Consider the following 22,166-nt stretch of genomic DNA (forward strand, 5'->3'; position numbering starts at 1 on the left):
CAAGAGCTCCTTCAAACTTTTCTCAATTGTTTTAATGTAAATGCTAATTAAAGTATAGTAAAGTGGTAAAACCATCTGTTATCTTCTTTAAAGTCTCGTTCATGTTTAGTTATTTATTAATATTAGATTGAGTTTAAATAAAAATCATTTTATGCCATTTTGTTTTATTTCGCGCTTCGTCTGATGTGGTCGCACTGCGGCTTCCGTAGACCGGAAGTGAGAGACAACGCAGCCGCCATGGTGCTGGAGAAGAAAGGTTCCGGTGAGTTTGGCTTCGTTTGGACCGAACGTGAGCGCTGACGCGCACGGTGATGTACGGATGCGCGTTCACGTGTTGCGGTCATGTGCACGCGCGCTCTGAACGTCGCTCCGGTGTCGCAGCTTTTAGCCTCCGTCCGTCTCGCGGTTTCGTTCCGGTACGTTTCCCGGAGACGAGAAGAACTCTGCTTATGAACGGTTTCCGTTGGAAAAACCGTCACCACCGGATGTCTCGGGGACAAACAGTCCGCCGAACTCAACTTCAGCTCATCACGAGTCTCCAACTGCTTCCGGTGTCCGGCTGTGACGCGTCAGTCCGCGACGGAGTCTGGAGACATATTTTGGTGAGTTTTGGTTTAACACGCTAAAACTCACGTGTCTCTCTCTCCTTGTATGTCTGTCCCTCCCCTGTCTGTCTCTGTTCCTCTGTCTCTGTTCCTATGTCCCTCCCCTGTCTGTCTCTGTCCCTCCCCTGTCTGTCTCTGTTCCTCTGTCTCTGTTCCTCTGTCCCTCCCCTGTCTGTCTCTGTCTCTCCCCTGTCTGTCTCTGTTCCCCTGTCTGTCTCTGTCCCTCCCCTGTCTGTCTCAGCCCGGGTGGAGGCGGGTCAGCGCAGAGTTCTGGATGAAGCCACCAGACAGAGGAGATTAAGCCGGCAGCTTGACGCTCTGGAGAAAGACAACTTCCAGGTTTGTCTTTCATTGCTCTGCCTGTGGAACGCTCGTCCTTAAGGTGCGTCCTCAGTGCGACGTCATCGACAGCCAATCACACTGTGTGGCGTCGAGATAGAAGTCTGTGTTTTCAGAAGCTTTAAAGAATGTTTCTCAGAGTCGTCTTGTTGTCTTTTGTGTCTCCAGGACGACCCGCTGTCCTCCTTACCTCCCCCTGGTCCTACTGCCCGCCTGCCTGCCTTCAGCGAGACAGAAGAACCAGGTGAGGCACGAGACCTAACCAGATGGAACACATCCAAGGACATTGCGTCTTATTCTGTATCCCTTCCTCTTCGTCCTCTTCGTCCTCTTCGTCCTCTCCTTCTCCGGTGTCGGTGTGCTTCCAGAGAAGAAGAAGAGGAAGACGAGGGGCGATCACTTCAAGCAGCGCTTCAGGAAGAACTTCACCACGCTGCTGGAGGAGGAGGTGGGTCTATCCTCTAGTCCAGGGGTCTTCAATGTTTTCAGGCCAATGTCCCTCAAACCGATGGCGAGATGCAGCAGGGACGCCCTATTCTACCACCGTCCGCCATCTTTTACTTTTGAGCTCCGCCCTCTTTAGACGTGAGCATGAACGGATCTGATTCTGATTCTCAGGACATTTAAAAAATGTGGGGGAAAAATTGGTTGGAGAGAAAAAAGTGACTTGTCAACCAAAAATGTTGCGACCCCCCTGCAGTACCTCCGCTGACCCCCGTTAAAGACCTCCGCTGACCTCTGCTCTCTGATTGGTAGAACCTGTCGGAGAGGCCGGAGCCTAACTACCTGTCTGCGGCGGCGCCTCCCTCCACGCTGCCCCCCCGACACTTTTGCTGCGTTTGTGGCTTCCCCTCCCACTACACCTGCACCACCTGTGGGGGGCGCTACTGCAGCAGCAAGTGTCTGTGTACCCACAGAGAGACCAGGTACACACACCTACACAAACATGGGGTGTATTTACATCAGCAGATAGTATATTTACATACACACGTTATGTTTACACAAACACGTTGGATATTTACACAAACACGTTGGATATTTACACAAACACGTTGGATATTTACATACACACGTTATGTTTACACAAACACGTTGGATATTTACATTAGCATGTGGTGTATTTACATTAACATGTGGTGTATTTACATTGGCATGTGGTATATTTACATTAGCATGTGGTGTGTTTACATTAGCATGTGGTATATTTACATTAGCATGTGGTGTGTTTACATTAACATGTGGTGTGTTGACATTAGCATGTGGTATATTTACATTAACATGTGGTATATTTACATTAGCATGTGGTGTGTTTACATTAGCATGTGGTATATTGACATTAGCATGTGGTATATTTACATTAACATGTGGTATATTGACATTAGCATGTGGTATGTTTACATTAGCATGTGGTGTGTTTACATTAGCATGTGGTGTATTGACATTAACATGTGGTGTATTTACATTGGCATGTGGTATATTTACATTAGCATGTGGTGTGTTTACATTAGCATGTGGTGTGTTGACATTAGCATGTGGTATGTTTACATTAACATGTGGTATATTTACATTAACATGTGGTATATTTACATTAACATGTGGTGTATTTATATTAGCATGTGGTATATTTACATTAGCATGTGGTGTGTTTATATTAGCATGTGGTGTGTTTATATTAGCATGTGGTGTGTTTACATTAGCATGTGGTGTGTTTACATTAGCATGTGGTGTGTTTACATAAACATGTGGTAATTTGGATATGTTACATAAACACGTCCTGTATTTACACAAACACATTGTATATTTACATAAACACGTAGTGTTTCTTCTTGATGTTTTAGTGTGACTTATTTCAGTAAAGTTAAGAGGTGTTAGTACTTAACTCTCGTCTGTGTGTCCTCAGGTGTTTGAAGTGGACGCTCTAACTGCCGCCTGGTCACCGTGGCAACTGATGGGACGTCACTTAGCTTAGCTTAGCATGTAGGCTGCGTGCAACGTGTTAGCTTGTGGTATGTGCTACTCTGTAATAATTAACTATACAATAAATACATAGTCACAGGGACGTTAGCATAGAAGCTAACCACTTCATAAACACACACGTCAAATATTCTTCTGTAAATAACAAATGTTTCTTATTTTCATGTTTTATTAAATAAAATAAAACCAGACTGTGTTTTTATTTTCCACAAACGCAATAAGTTATTTTAATAAATTGTTTTGTTGAACTTAAACATTTGAACAAATTTGAAGTCTAAAAATATAACTGAATAAAATGACCTTGTATCACACTAATCAATACTAAATACTACCTGTATCACACTCATTAATATTAAATACATTACTGAACACAAACATGTTTCATTTGACACATATTTCCTCACATAGTATTCGTGTATTATTACTTTATACACGCTGACATGTGATCAGATGTAGAATCAACATTGATCACAGGAAGTGAATGTGAGGGGTAAAAGTCCATTTCTCTCCTTCCTGGTAACCATGGCAACACTGTCATTAAAAACGTCAATAATTAATGTGGACTTTTGAGTCGTGTGTTTTTTACATTAAGTTTGTCTTTAAACACACACACACTGAAACAAATTGAACACTGTGTGTGTGTGTGTGTGTGTGTGTGTGTGTGTGTGTGTGTGTGTGTGTGTGTGTGTGTGTGTGTGTGTGTGTGTGTGTGTGTGTGTGTGTGTGTGTGTGTGTGTGGGAGACGTAGACCTGCACAGACTTTGTACCGTTGTAGGAAGTCATCTGGTGAGGAGCTTCTCGTCTGTGAGTAACCATATTATTGATAGATGGTATTGATTGATGTGTGTACTACTTGCTCAGGTACTCTTTGTACTACCTGCTCAGGTACTTTTCTCTCTAACCGCTCAGGTACTGTGTGTACTACCTGCTCAGGTACTTTTCTCTCTAACCGCTCAGGTACTGTGTGTACTACCTGCTCAGGTACTTTTCTCTCTTAACTGCTCAGGTACTATGTGTGCTACCTGCTCAGGTACTCTTTGTAGTACCTGCTCAGGTACTCTTTGTAGTACCTGCTCAGGTACTTTATACTCCGTATTAATTATAATGCTCTTAGTGTCTGTAGCTGCTAACGGTTGAAATCTATTCTTAGCTCCTCCCACTGCAAACATCATGAAGTCTACCTCAGTGACAGCGGACCCTGGGCTCCTCTCCTCTTCGTCTCCTCCTCCTCCTCCTCCTCCTCCTCACCGGTCTCTGAGGAGTCCGGAGCTTCAAGCAGAGTTTCTAAAAGGTGAGAAGTCTGCACATGACGTCATAGAGAATCATGATGACATCATGGAGATTAATAATTACATCACAGAAGACACTTTCTCTTCCCCTCATCCGTCTCATGTTTGTCTTTGTGTCTCCAGAGAGTCAGAGCAGACTGTCCCTCGGTGAATCGGGTGTTTCCTCCCCTTCCTCCTCTCCTCTGGCCTCATCCCTCAGTCCTTCCTCCTGTGGCTCCTCCTCCTCTTCTCCTGTCAGCGGACGAGGTGAGCCTGACGGTAGAAGCGTCCTCTGGTGGGGAAGACGGCGTGTCCCAGTCTGGATGACGCGTCTCCGTCCAGGCTGCAGACTGACAGATTCTGTTTATGTGCAGCGCGTCTTTCTCTGTCGAGCCCCGAGCTGCTGGCAGAGCTGAAGAAGACCAGGACACGGAGCTTCAGGCATGTTCCTGCTCACAGCGGACTGACCACTGTCTTCTGTGGACGAGGAGGAGCAGGGGGGGGGAGAGGGGGAGGAGCAGGAGGGGGTGGAGCAGGAGGAGCAGGAGGGGGAGGGAGAGAAGGGGGAGGAGCAGGCGGAGCAGGGTGGGGAGGAGGAGCAGGAGGGGGAGGGAGAGGAGGGGGAGGAGCAGGCGGAGCAGGGGGGGGAGGGAGAGGAGGGGGAGGAGCAGGCGGAGCAGGGTGGGGAGGAGGAGCAGGAGGGGGAGGGAGAGGAGGGGGAGGAGCAGGAGGAGCAGGAGGGGGAGGGAGAGGAGGGGGAGGAGCAGGCGGAGCAGGGTGGGGAGGGAGAGGAGGGGGAGGAGCAGGAGGAGCAGGAGGGGGAGGGAGAGGAGGGGGAGGAGCAGGCGGAGCAGGGTGGGGAGGAGGAGGAGGAGCAGGAGGGGGAGGGAGAGGAGGGGGAGGAGCAGGCGGAGCAGGGGGGGGAGCAGGAGGAGCAGGACAGGTAAACGGTGGATGTCTTTATGTCACATCTTGTTCTAAATCTGATTAAATCTAATTAAAAAACAAACTGAAACATCTTCACGTTTTTTGCTCTCCTCCTCTTGGTCTCTGGCCACGCCCCCTCCACACCACCAGCCAATCAGAAGACTTCCTCCTGAGAGTAACGGGACATCTAACTGAATAATAATCATGCTTTTATTTTAAAGCTCTTTCTAACTTTGTTTTAGCACACAAACAATCTAAATATAGGTATATATAATATATAATTAGTTATCTGTGCTGTATTTGTTTTGAACACTTAATGTAACAACACTGATAATTTTCCTCTTCTATAGAAACCCACCTGATCGATTCCTTCTCTCTGCTGATAAGAACCATTTAACAGTAAATGTATAAGATACAATTAAATATGATTCAATTGAACACAAATTAAATCAATAAATAATAATAATAGCATTGTATTTTCGATTTAATTTGGAATTTTACAGTTATAGGAGTATTTTTTTATGTTGAAGCTTCACTCAAAGAAGAACAGGAAATCAGCTTATTGATTAACTGCTGATATCGTATCAGTAATTAATGCTTGATCGATATATAAAGGTTCTGGAAGAGGATGCTTTCTGCTTTCTGCATTTATTTTTATAGGTATCAACGTACATTGCAGTACCTCACAGTAAGTTCAGAACTAGATGTAGTTAAACTTTATTGTGTAGTATTAGTAGTATCTACATGTTGCTTCATCCTGGCCGCATGGTGGCGACGTTTTTAACTTTACCTTGAAAATCCTGACCGGAAATGAACTACACCGGAAGTGCCGTAGCTCCAGAATAATCTCTGGCTCGCGGTGGGAGCCGCTAAATTAATTGACGAGCGCCGTTCTCCGGTTGTAGTCAGCGGAGCTGAAGCCGAACACACTCAGGCAAATATTAATTATACATATATACATCTTACAATAGTGTTTATATGGCATGAAGGACAAAGAGAACGCGAGCCGAAGCACAGTTTAACCCGTTAGCAGGCTGGGCTAGCTCTGGTGCTAACTAGCCGCTACTGTTACCTACCGTTAGCGTTAGCTTGCTGTGTTTGTTTCTAGCTAGCAGGCTAAATACGCTTATGCTAATATTTCTGACTGAAGAAAGTTCTTACGTGTTGCTATTTTTCTACATAACACTGCGAAAATATAGTTATATAATATTGATTAGTGCTCCGCATATTAGCCGCCACATTTAATCATCACTTCACCATTTACTTTAGTATTTCAATCTTGTTCACTACCTTTGAGGTACATGTATATATGGATGTACTACATTTAAACGGTAAATATTGTAGTTTTCACTGAACCAGATCTCAGAGTTACTTTTTACTCTACTGGAAAGATTAAAGCTGTCAGATAAATAGTCTGCAGGAAAAAGTACAATCTTTCCGGTTGTTTGCATCGTTAAGTCGTCCATCTGTTTCTTTAGACCAATGGGAGACAGCGATGACGAGTTCGACAGGAGGAGGCGGGACAAGTTCAGGAGAGAGAGGAGTGACATGGAGCGGTCGAGAGAGAGAGAGGAAAGGAGGAGAGACGACTGGCCTGACCGGTAAGCGCGCACACACACACCTCATGCTGACACACCTGTGTGTGTGTGTGTGTGTTTAAACTGTGTGTGTGTGTTCAGGGACTGGGACCGCGGCAGAGAGAGGAGGCGGGACTACGATCGCAGCCGCAGAGAACGGTTTTCTCCCCCCCGACACATCAGCCCTCAACACAAACGCATGAGGAGAGACTGGTGAGTGTTTAGTCACTCTGTCACATGATCACTACTTGTCACGTGATCAATACTCGTCACATGATCTATCAATGTAAACTGCAGGGACGACCACCGCGGGGAGCCGTACCGCTACGACATGCCCTACGGAGGGGGCGTGGCTCCGTTTCCGGGGGCGGGGCCTCAGGGATGGCATCCCGACCTCCCCCCCCTTCATCCCCACCACGGCGGTCACCCGCTGCAGGGCAGGTGAGCTCATGGTCCCACAATGCACCTTGTCATCGAGGGGGTGCCCACACAGCACCACATAACATGGAGGTCAAATGTGTCTCAGGTTGGGGATGGTGGATCCGGATCTCCCTCCTCCCGGTCCTCCCACCATGAGGAGCTTCAAGGTGAGCCCACCTCCTGTCAGAAACGGCGTGCTGGCACTGACGTGGTTCTGAGCGTCCCTTGCTGTCTCTGCAGGAGTTTCTGTTGAACACAGAGGACAGCGTGGACGAGACGGAGTCGGTGAAGCGCTACAATCAGTACAAGCTGGACTTCAGACGGCAGCAGCTGCAGGACTTCTTCCTCCAGCACAAAGACCAGGAGTGGTTCCGCTCCAAGTACCACCCCGATGACATCACGGCGCAGAGGGCGGAGTCTCTGGCTGCACTCAAGACCCGGCTGGGCGTCTTCCTCTTCCTGATGGACAACAACTGGCTGGAGAACATGTCGCTGGACATGGAACACGCGCCCGCCATCATCAAGCTGCTGGACGCAGGTAGACGGGTCACGGATAGCTCACTGGGCTGTGAGACAGGATTTGGGGTTTGGGACATGGACTGTTTTCTGCTGTCGCTCTGCAGGGTGTTCTGGGTAATGTAGTTCTCCTCCTCACCCCTTGTGTCTCAAACTCTGTCCTCTGCAGCGGTGATCAAGATGGAGGGCGGCACAGACTTGGACCTGCAGGTCCTGGAGCTGCCGACTGCTGCAGCTGCTGGGGAGGCGAGCAGCAGCAGTGGAGGAGGAGGAGGACCACCACCACCAGGAGCAGGAGCACCAAGAGGAGGAGGTGAGAAGAGTCAGGGAGATCTCAGCGGAGGAAACGTGAGCCGCCCGACTGACTCTGAGTCGACGAGTCGCACAGAAGAGACAAAAGTCCCAAATAAGGTGAGCGCTTCTTCTACTCTCTGAGAGGACGAGCTCTTCTTCTACTGTCTGAGATGACGAGCTCTTCTTCTACTGTCTGAGATGACGAGCTCTTCTTCTACTGTCTGAGATGACGAGCTCTTCTTCTGTTTGAGATGACGAGCTCTTCTACTGTCTGAGATGACGAGCTCTTCTTCTACTGTCTGAGATGACGAGCTCTTCTTCTACTGTCTGAGATGACGAGCTCTTCTTCTACTGTCTGAGATGACGAGCTCTTCTGTCTGATGTCAGATTAATGAAAAGGAAAACCTTTATTCTGCTTCCCTTTCAGAACAGTGAAGAAGAGACCAAACTGAACGGTGAGAAGGACGAAGGAGAGGAGGAGGAGGAGGAGGAAGAAGAGGGAGAGAAAAAAGATGACGAGGAGGAGGAAGATAAGAAAAAGACGCCGCTAAAGAAGAAAGTGAGTTGTTTTTTTCGTGGGCAGTGATGCTAATGATGCTGATGACGTTAATCCCGCCCCCTTTCTTCTCAGAGCAGGAAGAGGAAACGCAGCGTGTCCGCTGACAGTGGCGAGGGCAGCGCCTCTGACTCTGACTCCTCCCACTCTGATGGGGAGGAAAAGGAGGAAGACAACGATGAGGAAGGTAAGGACATTACGACAGTGGATGAAAAACGGCGTTTAAATTTACAGACATTGAACTTGGTGAACATTTGTGTCCCAGAGCGTCGTAAAGAGCGAGGGAAGGAAAGGGTGAAGGGGAGAGAGGAGGCTCCAGCTAAGCCCCGCCCCCTGCACCTCACCACGTCTTTGTTCATCCGGAGCATCCCGCCGGAGGTGTCCAAGGAGGAGATCACAGCCGTGAGTCTCACACACACACACACACACACACACACGCACGCTGTAGAAACCACCTGTACCAACAGGTGTGGTGTCTGTAGTTATGTCGCAGGTACCCGGGGTTCCTGCGGGTGGCGCTGTCGGACCCACAGGCCGAGAGGAGGTGAGACGTGACTCCTTTTGAGTTGACTGTCCTTTTGAGATGCTAAGTTGCTGCTAGCCGGTGAGAGTCATGCTAACGTGTGTGTGTCAGGTTCGTCAGGAGATGCTGGGTGACCTTTGACCGCAGTGTGAACATAAAGGAGACGTGCTGGAACCTTCAGAACATCAGGGTAAACACACTTAAACACTGTAGTACGCTGTGTCTCTGAAGTAGTACCTCACAGAGTACTGTGTCCCCTCAGCTGAGGGACTGTGAGCTGTCCCCGGTGGTGAACAGAGACTTGTGTCGGCGGGTCCGCTCCGTCAACGGCCTCACGCACCACAGGCCGGTGGTGAAGAACGACATCCGTTTATCTGCTCGACTCGTCCACAGCCTGGACCAGAGGGGGGCGCTGTGGGACGGACAGGTAACTGTCTCACCTGTTCACTGGGTTTCAATAGTTGTCACACAGTGAGACAAACACCAAGCTAACGTCATGTTACATCACATCACATGACGCTTTCATCCAAAGCGACTTACAATAAGAACATTTCAACCATAAGGACACAAACAGAACAAGAAACAAGAAAGTGTGATTTCATCAAATAAGCCAGTTTACAACTTGCTGTAGATAAGAACCATTATAAGTCCAATGTCAGTGCTGCAGTTAGTTAGTGTGTTAGTGGAGGTAGAGTCTGAAGAGAGATGTGAGCATTGATGGAGCTGCTACAGCGTTAGCTTAGCTTAGCACTGATCAAACCAAACTCAGTTCAGAAAACGGGCATTTTAAGGTGTTGAGGATCGGCCTGATGAAGAGATCTTATAGATTACCCGCATCATCGTTTTGTTCCTTCAGGATCAATGTTTGTATTGTCTACCTGGAGGGATAAGCTCCGCCCCCTCCCCAGGTGTTTTTTTTTCTATAATGTGACTTGTGTGTTGCATGTGGAGACCAACCCCGTCCTGAAGAACATCACAGACTACCTCATCGAGGAGGTGAGCGCCGAGGAGGAGGAGCTGATGGGGGCTTTAGGGGGCGGGTGCGACGACGCCAAAGACCCCGCCCCCTCCTCCGAGGTTACAGTGGAGACAGACAACAAGCTGCTGAAGGTGGGTGAAAACTCACAAACTCTGACGTTTTTAATATATATATCTATAAATATGAACATTAATGTGTGTGTGTGTGTGTGTGTGTGTGTGTGTGTGTGTGTGTGTGCGCAGGTGCTGGACAGACTGCTGCTCTACCTGCGTCTGGTTCACTCAGTAGATTATTATAACTTCTGTGAGTATCCTGCTGAGGACGAGATGCCTCATCGCTGTGGACTGATTCACGTACGAGGACCGCTACCTGCCGCCCGCATTACTGCAGCTGAGGGTACACGCACACGCAACTCGCACACACAACTCGCACACACAACTCACTTTGTCCCCTCATTCATCAATCTTCTCTTCTGGGTTTCAAAGATAATTGTGTTTCTATTCATGTGTCTGTGCTCTGGTTGGGCGATGGTGATGATGTCACTGTGTGTCTGTGCTCTGATTGGCAGTGAGTGATGATGTCACTGTGTGTCTGTGCTCTGGTTGGGCGATGGTGATGATGTCACTGTGTGTCTGTGCTCTGATTGGCAGTGAGTGATGATGTCACTGTGTGTCTGTGCTCTGGTTGGGCGATGGTGATGATGTCACTGTGTGTCTGTGCTCTGATTGGCAGTGAGTGATGATGTCACTGTGTGTCTGTGCTCTGATTGGCAGTGAGTGATGATGTCACTGTGTGTCTGTGCTCTGATTGGCAGTGAGTGATGATGTCACTGTGTGTCTGTGCTCTGGTTGGGCGATGGTGATGATGTCACTGTGTGTCTGTGCTCTGATTGGCAGTGAGTGATGATGTCACTGTGTGTCTGTGCTCTGATTGGCAGTGAGTGATGATGTCACTGTGTGTCTGTGCTCTGATTGGCAGTGAGTGATGATGTCACTGTGTGTCTGTGCTCTGATTGGCAGTGAGTGATGATGTCACTGTGTGTCTGTGCTCTGATTGGTAGTGAGTGAGCATCAGAGGATGTGTGAGGAGCGTCTGGCTCCTCTTCTTTCTGCCTCAGAGTCTCTGAGTGACGACGACGCTGGCAAACTGGGAAAGAAGGACCCGGAGCACGAGGTACCACACCTGTCTGTCTGTGTCCCATGTCTGTCTGTCTGTCTGTCTGTGTCCCTGTCTGTCTGTGTTTACCTGTCTGTCTTTTTCTATGCAGGTGGAAAAGTTCCTCTCGTCAAACACTCAGGAGCTCAGTAAAGACAAGTGGCTTTGTCCTCTGAGCGGGAAGAAGTTTAAGGTTTGTGTTACTGTGTCAGTGTGTGTGTGTGTGTGTGTGTGTGTGTGTGTGTGTGTGGTTACCATGGTAACACATCACTCAATGTTTTTCAGGCTCCAGAGTTTGTGCGCAAACACATCCTGAACAAACATGGGGACAAAGTCTCTGCCGTTAGACAGGAAGTTGTGTTCTTCAACAACTTCCTGTTGGACGCCAAGAGACCAGCCCTACCTGAGAAGAAGCCCCTCCCCCCTCCAGTACAAGGTGGGTTTATGATCCAATAGTGGGTCAGAAAACAGCAGCCGTGACTTGCTGCTCTACGGCATCCTGGTGATGATTGACAGTTGACATTCTCTATTTATTTAATGGCATTGTTTTTATTTTAAAATGAGTTTATTAATAAGGATCTACATATGGTGACATCACCACCTCTTTTAGCCACGCCCCCTGGTTTGCCTGGGTTCCCTGGCCAGTCGCCACAGCAGCAAAGCCTTCTGGGATATCCTCCTGGAGTCAGACCTCCAATGCCCGGTTTCCCTGGTACTACACACAGACACACACACTTATGTTGTGCAGTGATGACACAGTGTGTGTAACGAGTGTGTTCTGTTTGGGGTTTTACAGGTGGAGGACCGCCATTTCCCCCCAACCAGTTTGGGGCCGGCCGTGGTAACCATGACAACTTCAGAGGTCACTTAGGAGGAGGAGGAGGGTTTCCAGGGAAACAACGAAACAACAGGTTATAAAACCAGACTGACGATGCTACACACATATTGATGATGAATTGATTGTGTGTAACTGTGTGTGTGTGTGTGTGTGTGTGTGTGTGTGTGTGTGTGTGTGTGTGTGTGTGTGTGTGTGTGTGTGTGTGGGAGACGTAGACCTGCACAGACTTTGTACCGTTGTAGGAAGTCATCTGGTGAGGAGCTTCTCGTCTGTGAGTAACCATATTATTGATAGATGGTATTGATTGATGTGTGTACTACTTGCTCAGGTACTCTTTGTACTACCTGCTCAGGTACTTTTCTCTCTAACCGCTCAGGTACTGTGTGTACTACCTGCTCAGGTACTTTTCTCTCTAACCGCTCAGGTACTGTGTGTACTACCTGCTCAGGTACTTTTCTCTCTTAACTGCTCAGGTACTATGTGTGCTACCTGCTCAGGTACTCTTTGTAGTACCTGCTCAGGTACTCTTTGTAGTACCTGCTCAGGTACTTTATACTCCGTATTAATTATAATGCTCTTAGTGTCTGTAGCTGCTAACGGTTGAAATCTATTCTTAGCTCCTCCCACTGCAAACATCATGAAGTCTACCTCAGTGACAGCGGACCCTGGGCTCCTCTCCTCTTCGTCTCCTCCTCCTCCTCCTCCTCCTCCTCACCGGTCTCTGAGGAGTCCGGAGCTTCAAGCAGAGTTTCTAAAAGGTGAGAAGTCTGCACATGACGTCATAGAGAATCATGATGACATCATGGAGATTAATAATTACATCACAGAAGACACTTTCTCTTCCCCTCATCCGTCTCATGTTTGTCTTTGTGTCTCCAGAGAGTCAGAGCAGACTGTCCCTCGGTGAATCGGGTGTTTCCTCCCCTTCCTCCTCTCCTCTGGCCTCATCCCTCAGTCCTTCCTCCTGTGGCTCCTCCTCCTCTTCTCCTGTCAGCGGACGAGGTGAGCCTGACGGTAGAAGCGTCCTCTGGTGGGGAAGACGGCGTGTCCCAGTCTGGATGACGCGTCTCCGTCCAGGCTGCAGACTGACAGATTCTGTTTATGTGCAGCGCGTCTTTCTCTGTCGAGCCCCGAGCTGCTGGCAGAGCTGAAGAAGACCAGGACACGGAGCTTCAGGCATGTTCCTGCTCACAGCGGACTGACCACTGTCTTCTGTGGACGAGGAGGAGCAGGGGGGGGGAGAGGGGGAGGAGCAGGAGGGGGTGGAGCAGGAGGAGCAGGAGGGGGAGGGAGAGAAGGGGGAGGAGCAGGCGGAGCAGGGTGGGGAGGAGGAGCAGGAGGGGGAGGGAGAGGAGGGGGAGGAGCAGGCGGAGCAGGGGGGGGAGGGAGAGGAGGGGGAGGAGCAGGCGGAGCAGGGTGGGGAGGAGGAGCAGGAGGGGGAGGGAGAGGAGGGGGAGGAGCAGGAGGAGCAGGAGGGGGAGGGAGAGGAGGGGGAGGAGCAGGCGGAGCAGGGTGGGGAGGGAGAGGAGGGGGAGGAGCAGGAGGAGCAGGAGGGGGAGGGAGAGGAGGGGGAGGAGCAGGCGGAGCAGGGTGGGGAGGAGGAGGAGGAGCAGGAGGGGGAGGGAGAGGAGGGGGAGGAGCAGGCGGAGCAGGGGGGGGAGCAGGAGGAGCAGGACAGGTAAACGGTGGATGTCTTTATGTCACATCTTGTTCTAAATCTGATTAAATCTAATTAAAAAACAAACTGAAACATCTTCACGTTTTTTGCTCTCCTCCTCTTGGTCTCTGGCCACGCCCCCTCCACACCACCAGCCAATCAGAAGACTTCCTCCTGAGAGTAACGGGACATCTAACTGAATAATAATCATGCTTTTATTTTAAAGCTCTTTCTAACTTTGTTTTAGCACACAAACAATCTAAATATAGGTATATATAATATATAATTAGTTATCTGTGCTGTATTTGTTTTGAACACTTAATGTAACAACACTGATAATTTTCCTCTTCTATAGAAACCCACCTGATCGATTCCTTCTCTCTGCTGATAAGAACCATTTAACAGTAAATGTATAAGATACAATTAAATATGATTCAATTGAACACAAATTAAATCAATAAATAATAATAATAGCATTGTATTTTCGATTTAATTTGGAATTTTACAGTTATAGGAGTATTTTTTTATGTTGAAGCTTCACTCAAAGAAGAACAGGAAATCAGCTTATTGATTAACTGCTGATATCGTATCAGTAATTAATGCTTGATCGATATATAAAGGTTCTGGAAGAGGATGCTTTCTGCTTTCTGCATTTATTTTTATAGGTATCAACGTACATTGCAGTACCTCACAGTAAGTTCAGAACTAGATGTAGTTAAACTTTATTGTGTAGTATTAGTAGTATCTACATGTTGCTTCATCCTGGCCGCATGGTGGCGACGTTTTTAACTTTACCTTGAAAATCCTGACCGGAAATGAACTACACCGGAAGTGCCGTAGCTCCAGAATAATCTCTGGCTCGCGGTGGGAGCCGCTAAATTAATTGACGAGCGCCGTTCTCCGGTTGTAGTCAGCGGAGCTGAAGCCGAACACACTCAGGCAAATATTAATTATACATATATACATCTTACAATAGTGTTTATATGGCATGAAGGACAAAGAGAACGCGAGCCGAAGCACAGTTTAACCCGTTAGCAGGCTGGGCTAGCTCTGGTGCTAACTAGCCGCTACTGTTACCTACCGTTAGCGTTAGCTTGCTGTGTTTGTTTCTAGCTAGCAGGCTAAATACGCTTATGCTAATATTTCTGACTGAAGAAAGTTCTTACGTGTTGCTATTTTTCTACATAACACTGCGAAAATATAGTTATATAATATTGATTAGTGCTCCGCATATTAGCCGCCACATTTAATCATCACTTCACCATTTACTTTAGTATTTCAATCTTGTTCACTACCTTTGAGGTACATGTATATATGGATGTACTACATTTAAACGGTAAATATTGTAGTTTTCACTGAACCAGATCTCAGAGTTACTTTTTACTCTACTGGAAAGATTAAAGCTGTCAGATAAATAGTCTGCAGGAAAAAGTACAATCTTTCCGGTTGTTTGCATCGTTAAGTCGTCCATCTGTTTCTTTAGACCAATGGGAGACAGCGATGACGAGTTCGACAGGAGGAGGCGGGACAAGTTCAGGAGAGAGAGGAGTGACATGGAGCGGTCGAGAGAGAGAGAGGAAAGGAGGAGAGACGACTGGCCTGACCGGTAAGCGCGCACACACACACCTCATGCTGACACACCTGTGTGTGTGTGTGTGTGTTTAAACTGTGTGTGTGTGTTCAGGGACTGGGACCGCGGCAGAGAGAGGAGGCGGGACTACGATCGCAGCCGCAGAGAACGGTTTTCTCCCCCCCGACACATCAGCCCTCAACACAAACGCATGAGGAGAGACTGGTGAGTGTTTAGTCACTCTGTCACATGATCACTACTTGTCACGTGATCAATACTCGTCACATGATCTATCAATGTAAACTGCAGGGACGACCACCGCGGGGAGCCGTACCGCTACGACATGCCCTACGGAGGGGGCGTGGCTCCGTTTCCGGGGGCGGGGCCTCAGGGATGGCATCCCGACCTCCCCCCCCTTCATCCCCACCACGGCGGTCACCCGCTGCAGGGCAGGTGAGCTCATGGTCCCACAATGCACCTTGTCATCGAGGGGGTGCCCACACAGCACCACATAACATGGAGGTCAAATGTGTCTCAGGTTGGGGATGGTGGATCCGGATCTCCCTCCTCCCGGTCCTCCCACCATGAGGAGCTTCAAGGTGAGCCCACCTCCTGTCAGAAACGGCGTGCTGGCACTGACGTGGTTCTGAGCGTCCCTTGCTGTCTCTGCAGGAGTTTCTGTTGAACACAGAGGACAGCGTGGACGAGACGGAGTCGGTGAAGCGCTACAATCAGTACAAGCTGGACTTCAGACGGCAGCAGCTGCAGGACTTCTTCCTCCAGCACAAAGACCAGGAGTGGTTCCGCTCCAAGTACCACCCCGATGACATCACGGCGCAGAGGGCGGAGTCTCTGGCTGCACTCAAGACCCGGCTGGGCGTCTTCCTCTTCCTGATGGACAACAACTGGCTGGAGAACATGTCGCTGGACATGGAACACGCGCCCGCCATCATCAAGCTGCTGGACGCAGGTAGACGGGTCACGGATAGCTCACTGGGCTGTGAGACAGGATTTGGGGTTTGGGACATGGACTGTTTTCTGCTGTCGCTCTGCAGGGTGTTCTGGGTAATGTAGTTCTCCTCCTCACCCCTTGTGTCTCAAACTCTGTCCTCTGCAGCGGTGATCAAGATGGAGGGCGGCACAGACTTGGACCTGCAGGTCCTGGAGCTGCCGACTGCTGCAGCTGCTGGGGAGGCGAGCAGCAGCAGTGGAGGAGGAGGAGGACCACCACCACCAGGAGCAGGAGCACCAAGAGGAGGAGGTGAGAAGAGTCAGGGAGATCTCAGCGGAGGAAACGTGAGCCGCCCGACTGACTCTGAGTCGACGAGTCGCACAGAAGAGACAAAAGTCCCAAATAAGGTGAGCGCTTCTTCTACTCTCTGAGAGGACGAGCTCTTCTTCTACTGTCTGAGATGACGAGCTCTTCTTCTACTGTCTGAGATGACGAGCTCTTCTTCTACTGTCTGAGATGACGAGCTCTTCTTCTGTTTGAGATGACGAGCTCTTCTACTGTCTGAGATGACGAGCTCTTCTTCTACTGTCTGAGATGACGAGCTCTTCTTCTACTGTCTGAGATGACGAGCTCTTCTTCTACTGTCTGAGATGACGAGCTCTTCTGTCTGATGTCAGATTAATGAAAAGGAAAACCTTTATTCTGCTTCCCTTTCAGAACAGTGAAGAAGAGACCAAACTGAACGGTGAGAAGGACGAAGGAGAGGAGGAGGAGGAGGAGGAAGAAGAGGGAGAGAAAAAAGATGACGAGGAGGAGGAAGATAAGAAAAAGACGCCGCTAAAGAAGAAAGTGAGTTGTTTTTTTCGTGGGCAGTGATGCTAATGATGCTGATGACGTTAATCCCGCCCCCTTTCTTCTCAGAGCAGGAAGAGGAAACGCAGCGTGTCCGCTGACAGTGGCGAGGGCAGCGCCTCTGACTCTGACTCCTCCCACTCTGATGGGGAGGAAAAGGAGGAAGACAACGATGAGGAAGGTAAGGACATTACGACAGTGGATGAAAAACGGCGTTTAAATTTACAGACATTGAACTTGGTGAACATTTGTGTCCCAGAGCGTCGTAAAGAGCGAGGGAAGGAAAGGGTGAAGGGGAGAGAGGAGGCTCCAGCTAAGCCCCGCCCCCTGCACCTCACCACGTCTTTGTTCATCCGGAGCATCCCGCCGGAGGTGTCCAAGGAGGAGATCACAGCCGTGAGTCTCACACACACACACACACACACACACACGCACGCTGTAGAAACCACCTGTACCAACAGGTGTGGTGTCTGTAGTTATGTCGCAGGTACCCGGGGTTCCTGCGGGTGGCGCTGTCGGACCCACAGGCCGAGAGGAGGTGAGACGTGACTCCTTTTGAGTTGACTGTCCTTTTGAGATGCTAAGTTGCTGCTAGCCGGTGAGAGTCATGCTAACGTGTGTGTGTCAGGTTCGTCAGGAGATGCTGGGTGACCTTTGACCGCAGTGTGAACATAAAGGAGACGTGCTGGAACCTTCAGAACATCAGGGTAAACACACTTAAACACTGTAGTACGCTGTGTCTCTGAAGTAGTACCTCACAGAGTACTGTGTCCCCTCAGCTGAGGGACTGTGAGCTGTCCCCGGTGGTGAACAGAGACTTGTGTCGGCGGGTCCGCTCCGTCAACGGCCTCACGCACCACAGGCCGGTGGTGAAGAACGACATCCGTTTATCTGCTCGACTCGTCCACAGCCTGGACCAGAGGGGGGCGCTGTGGGACGGACAGGTAACTGTCTCACCTGTTCACTGGGTTTCAATAGTTGTCACACAGTGAGACAAACACCAAGCTAACGTCATGTTACATCACATCACATGACGCTTTCATCCAAAGCGACTTACAATAAGAACATTTCAACCATAAGGACACAAACAGAACAAGAAACAAGAAAGTGTGATTTCATCAAATAAGCCAGTTTACAACTTGCTGTAGATAAGAACCATTATAAGTCCAATGTCAGTGCTGCAGTTAGTTAGTGTGTTAGTGGAGGTAGAGTCTGAAGAGAGATGTGAGCATTGATGGAGCTGCTACAGCGTTAGCTTAGCTTAGCACTGATCAAACCAAACTCAGTTCAGAAAACGGGCATTTTAAGGTGTTGAGGATCGGCCTGATGAAGAGATCTTATAGATTACCCGCATCATCGTTTTGTTCCTTCAGGATCAATGTTTGTATTGTCTACCTGGAGGGATAAGCTCCGCCCCCTCCCCAGGTGTTTTTTTTTCTATAATGTGACTTGTGTGTTGCATGTGGAGACCAACCCCGTCCTGAAGAACATCACAGACTACCTCATCGAGGAGGTGAGCGCCGAGGAGGAGGAGCTGATGGGGGCTTTAGGGGGCGGGTGCGACGACGCCAAAGACCCCGCCCCCTCCTCCGAGGTTACAGTGGAGACAGACAACAAGCTGCTGAAGGTGGGTGAAAACTCACAAACTCTGACGTTTTTAATATATATATCTATAAATATGAACATTAATGTGTGTGTGTGTGTGTGTGTGTGTGTGTGTGTGTGTGTGTGTGCGCAGGTGCTGGACAGACTGCTGCTCTACCTGCGTCTGGTTCACTCAGTAGATTATTATAACTTCTGTGAGTATCCTGCTGAGGACGAGATGCCTCATCGCTGTGGACTGATTCACGTACGAGGACCGCTACCTGCCGCCCGCATTACTGCAGCTGAGGGTACACGCACACGCAACTCGCACACACAACTCGCACACACAACTCACTTTGTCCCCTCATTCATCAATCTTCTCTTCTGGGTTTCAAAGATAATTGTGTTTCTATTCATGTGTCTGTGCTCTGGTTGGGCGATGGTGATGATGTCACTGTGTGTCTGTGCTCTGATTGGCAGTGAGTGATGATGTCACTGTGTGTCTGTGCTCTGGTTGGGCGATGGTGATGATGTCACTGTGTGTCTGTGCTCTGATTGGCAGTGAGTGATGATGTCACTGTGTGTCTGTGCTCTGGTTGGGCGATGGTGATGATGTCACTGTGTGTCTGTGCTCTGATTGGCAGTGAGTGATGATGTCACTGTGTGTCTGTGCTCTGATTGGCAGTGAGTGATGATGTCACTGTGTGTCTGTGCTCTGATTGGCAGTGAGTGATGATGTCACTGTGTGTCTGTGCTCTGGTTGGGCGATGGTGATGATGTCACTGTGTGTCTGTGCTCTGATTGGCAGTGAGTGATGATGTCACTGTGTGTCTGTGCTCTGATTGGCAGTGAGTGATGATGTCACTGTGTGTCTGTGCTCTGATTGGCAGTGAGTGATGATGTCACTGTGTGTCTGTGCTCTGATTGGCAGTGAGTGATGATGTCACTGTGTGTCTGTGCTCTGATTGGTAGTGAGTGAGCATCAGAGGATGTGTGAGGAGCGTCTGGCTCCTCTTCTTTCTGCCTCAGAGTCTCTGAGTGACGACGACGCTGGCAAACTGGGAAAGAAGGACCCGGAGCACGAGGTACCACACCTGTCTGTCTGTGTCCCATGTCTGTCTGTCTGTCTGTCTGTGTCCCTGTCTGTCTGTGTTTACCTGTCTGTCTTTTTCTATGCAGGTGGAAAAGTTCCTCTCGTCAAACACTCAGGAGCTCAGTAAAGACAAGTGGCTTTGTCCTCTGAGCGGGAAGAAGTTTAAGGTTTGTGTTACTGTGTCAGTGTGTGTGTGTGTGTGTGTGTGTGTGTGTGTGTGTGTGGTTACCATGGTAACACATCACTCAATGTTTTTCAGGCTCCAGAGTTTGTGCGCAAACACATCCTGAACAAACATGGGGACAAAGTCTCTGCCGTTAGACAGGAAGTTGTGTTCTTCAACAACTTCCTGTTGGACGCCAAGAGACCAGCCCTACCTGAGAAGAAGCCCCTCCCCCCTCCAGTACAAGGTGGGTTTATGATCCAATAGTGGGTCAGAAAACAGCAGCCGTGACTTGCTGCTCTACGGCATCCTGGTGATGATTGACAGTTGACATTCTCTATTTATTTAATGGCATTGTTTTTATTTTAAAATGAGTTTATTAATAAGGATCTACATATGGTGACATCACCACCTCTTTTAGCCACGCCCCCTGGTTTGCCTGGGTTCCCTGGCCAGTCGCCACAGCAGCAAAGCCTTCTGGGATATCCTCCTGGAGTCAGACCTCCAATGCCCGGTTTCCCTGGTACTACACACAGACACACACACTTATGTTGTGCAGTGATGACACAGTGTGTGTAACGAGTGTGTTCTGTTTGGGGTTTTACAGGTGGAGGACCGCCATTTCCCCCCAACCAGTTTGGGGCCGGCCGTGGTAACCATGACAACTTCAGAGGTCACTTAGGAGGAGGAGGAGGGTTTCCAGGGAAACAACGAAACAACAGGTTATAAAACCAGACTGACGATGCTACACACATATTGATGATGAATTGATTGTGTGTAACTGTGTGTGTGTGTGTGTGTGTGTGTGTGTGTGTGTGTGTGTGTGTGTGTGTGTGTGTGTGTGTGTGTGTGTGTGTGTGTGTGTGTGTGTAGGGGCTTGCGAGGAGACCCCCGGTCCATCATCGAGTACAGAGACCTGGATGCTCCAGAAGACCTTGACTTCTTTTAGCGAAACTACAGGATGTTTTTTATCTTTTTATTATTATTATAGCTACATTTTCCATGATTCTTTTCACCAAAACTCCATCATGTTTAATTTTTTAGGTATTTTTGCGTGTTTGTCAGATGGACCAATGTTATCCAATAAAGATACAGTGGATGAAGATGAAGAGTGGTGTGTTCAAGGTCACAGTTTAGGAAGAAATAATTTCCAGGGTATTGAAAGAAATGTACTTTTATTCAGCAGGGGGCGACTCCTCTGCTCCCATAGACGTCTATGAGGAAATGACTCTACTTCTCTGTAGTGACCAGCAGGGGGCGACTCCTCTGCTCCCATAGACGTCTATGAGGAAATGACTCTACTTCTCTGTAGTGACCAGCAGGGGGCGACTCCTCTGCTCCCATAGACGTCTATGAGGAAATGACTCTACTTCTCTGTAGTGACCAGCAGGGGGCGACTCCTCTGCTCCCATAGACGTCTATGAGGAAATGACTCTACTTCTCTGTAGTGACCAGCAGGGGGCGACTCCTCTGCTCCCATAGACGTCTATGAGGAAATGACTCTACTTCTCTGTAGTGACCAGCAGGGGGCGACTCCTCTGCTCCCATAGACGTCTATGAGGAAATGACTCTACTTCTCTTGATTTATTCCCTCGGTAAACATTGTAAACATGAGTTTATGGTCTCAGTCTCTAGTTTCAAGTCTTGGACACTGAATAACACTCTTATTTCATTAATTGATCATTTTTCTAAATTACATCACGTGTCATTTATCTGACGCTTTTATCCAAAGCGACTTACAATAAGAACATTTAACCATCAGGACACAAACTCAGAACAAGAAACAAGAAAGTGTGATTTCCTCAAATAAGCCGATGTACAACTTGCTGTAGATAAGAACCATTATAAGTCCAATGTAAGTGCTGCAGTTAGTTAGTGTGTTAGTGGAGGTAGAGTCTGAAGAGGTGTGTCTTTAGTCTGAAGATGTGAAGGCTCTCTGTGGTCCTGATGTCTTCAGAGACCTCCTTCCACCATTTAGGAGCAGGACAGCAACGAGTGGTGATGAGTTGAATTCTATTTTTCTTCTGGGGATGTGCCTACATGGTCACCTGAGCAGAGTTCCCAAGCCTGCTTTCTTAGGGTTCTACATTGTATATAAAACCCCGGCTGGATTCAACTTGTCAAATGTCCTCAGGAAGGTTCCTCACTGAGGGAACTGAAGTGGCATCGTGATGAGAGCTGTTCTGTTCTCTAATGCTATAAGGAAAGGAGCTTCAATGCTTCCTTACTTAGCTCCTTTAGCATAGGAACCACTGGAGCACCCTTTACCGAAGGAAAGGAGACGAACGTCCCACAATTCCTTGCAGCGACAATATTTAACTAGT

General features: G+C 48.7%; 3 protein-coding genes and 2 long non-coding RNA genes across 6 annotated transcripts; all 5 read left to right on the forward strand.

Annotated features, from left to right (window-relative positions):
• The first annotated feature begins 168 nt into the window (after positions 1-168).
• znhit1 (zinc finger, HIT-type containing 1) lies at positions 169-3,107 on the forward strand. 2 transcript variants are annotated; one of them, XM_040180509.2, is made up of 6 exons: positions 169-262; positions 847-944; positions 1,113-1,188; positions 1,313-1,392; positions 1,701-1,870; positions 2,845-3,107. In XM_040180509.2, the coding sequence occupies exons 1-6, from the start codon at positions 184-186 to the stop codon at positions 2,864-2,866; spliced, it is 525 nt and encodes a 174-aa protein (XP_040036443.1). In that variant the 5' UTR covers positions 169-183; the 3' UTR covers positions 2,867-3,107. The 2 variants fall into 2 exon arrangements, with proteins under 2 accessions (XP_040036443.1, XP_040036442.2); XM_040180508.2 differs by lacking the exon at positions 847-944 and having other exon boundaries at positions 199-602.
• A 501-nt stretch (positions 3,108-3,608) lies between these two features.
• Positions 3,609-4,823, forward strand: LOC144410270 (uncharacterized). Its single transcript, XR_013468208.1, has 4 exons — positions 3,609-3,722; positions 4,069-4,209; positions 4,331-4,453; positions 4,561-4,823. It is a non-coding gene; the product is annotated as an uncharacterized LOC144410270 (long non-coding RNA).
• A 1,060-nt stretch (positions 4,824-5,883) lies between these two features.
• Positions 5,884-12,156, forward strand: LOC144410265 (serrate RNA effector molecule homolog). Its single transcript, XM_078105906.1, has 20 exons — positions 5,884-6,047; positions 6,592-6,714; positions 6,793-6,903; positions 6,988-7,131; positions 7,217-7,277; positions 7,351-7,648; positions 7,796-8,037; positions 8,348-8,479; positions 8,552-8,663; positions 8,742-8,878; positions 8,959-9,020; positions 9,111-9,189; positions 9,262-9,426; positions 9,951-10,109; positions 10,221-10,374; positions 11,039-11,151; positions 11,246-11,326; positions 11,419-11,569; positions 11,744-11,845; positions 11,930-12,156. Exons 2-20 carry the CDS (start codon positions 6,596-6,598, stop codon positions 12,049-12,051), a joined length of 2,544 nt encoding a protein of 847 aa, XP_077962032.1. The 5' UTR covers positions 5,884-6,047; positions 6,592-6,595; the 3' UTR covers positions 12,052-12,156.
• Positions 12,157-12,583: 427 nt separating this feature from the next.
• Positions 12,584-13,221, forward strand: LOC144410271 (uncharacterized). The gene is made up of 3 exons (XR_013468209.1): positions 12,584-12,729; positions 12,851-12,973; positions 13,081-13,221. It is a non-coding gene; the product is annotated as an uncharacterized LOC144410271 (long non-coding RNA).
• A 1,182-nt stretch (positions 13,222-14,403) lies between these two features.
• On the forward strand, positions 14,404-20,945 carry LOC120821663 (serrate RNA effector molecule homolog B-like). Its single transcript, XM_078105905.1, has 21 exons — positions 14,404-14,567; positions 15,112-15,234; positions 15,313-15,423; positions 15,508-15,651; positions 15,737-15,797; positions 15,871-16,168; positions 16,316-16,557; positions 16,868-16,999; positions 17,072-17,183; positions 17,262-17,398; positions 17,479-17,540; positions 17,631-17,709; positions 17,782-17,946; positions 18,471-18,629; positions 18,741-18,894; positions 19,559-19,671; positions 19,766-19,846; positions 19,939-20,089; positions 20,264-20,365; positions 20,450-20,564; positions 20,716-20,945. Exons 2-21 carry the CDS (start codon positions 15,116-15,118, stop codon positions 20,789-20,791), a joined length of 2,613 nt encoding a protein of 870 aa, XP_077962031.1. The 5' UTR covers positions 14,404-14,567; positions 15,112-15,115; the 3' UTR covers positions 20,792-20,945.
• The last annotated feature ends 1,221 nt before the right edge of the window (positions 20,946-22,166 follow it).

The sequence above is a fragment of the Gasterosteus aculeatus genome, chromosome 7 (assembly GCF_964276395.1).
Source record: "Gasterosteus aculeatus chromosome 7, fGasAcu3.hap1.1, whole genome shotgun sequence".
NCBI lineage: Eukaryota > Metazoa > Chordata > Actinopteri > Perciformes > Gasterosteidae > Gasterosteus > Gasterosteus aculeatus.

Coding starts and splice junctions, on each gene's coding strand:
- znhit1 (XM_040180508.2), top strand. CDS start 312: ATGTACGGATGCGCGTTCACGTGTTGCGGTCATGTGCACGCGCGCTCT. Junction 603..1,112: donor GAGTCTGGAGACATATTTTG/GTGAGTTTTGGT, acceptor TTGTGTCTCCAG/GACGACCCGCTGTCCTCCTT. Junction 1,189..1,312: donor CAGCGAGACAGAAGAACCAG/GTGAGGCACGAG, acceptor GTGTGCTTCCAG/AGAAGAAGAAGAGGAAGACG.
- LOC144410265 (XM_078105906.1), top strand. CDS start 6,596: ATGGGAGACAGCGATGACGAGTTCGACAGGAGGAGGCGGGACAAGTTC. Junction 7,649..7,795: donor CATCAAGCTGCTGGACGCAG/GTAGACGGGTCA, acceptor TGTCCTCTGCAG/CGGTGATCAAGATGGAGGGC. Junction 8,038..8,347: donor AGACAAAAGTCCCAAATAAG/GTGAGCGCTTCT, acceptor CTTCCCTTTCAG/AACAGTGAAGAAGAGACCAA.
- LOC120821663 (XM_078105905.1), top strand. CDS start 15,116: ATGGGAGACAGCGATGACGAGTTCGACAGGAGGAGGCGGGACAAGTTC. Junction 15,652..15,736: donor GGTCACCCGCTGCAGGGCAG/GTGAGCTCATGG, acceptor AATGTGTCTCAG/GTTGGGGATGGTGGATCCGG. Junction 16,558..16,867: donor AGACAAAAGTCCCAAATAAG/GTGAGCGCTTCT, acceptor CTTCCCTTTCAG/AACAGTGAAGAAGAGACCAA.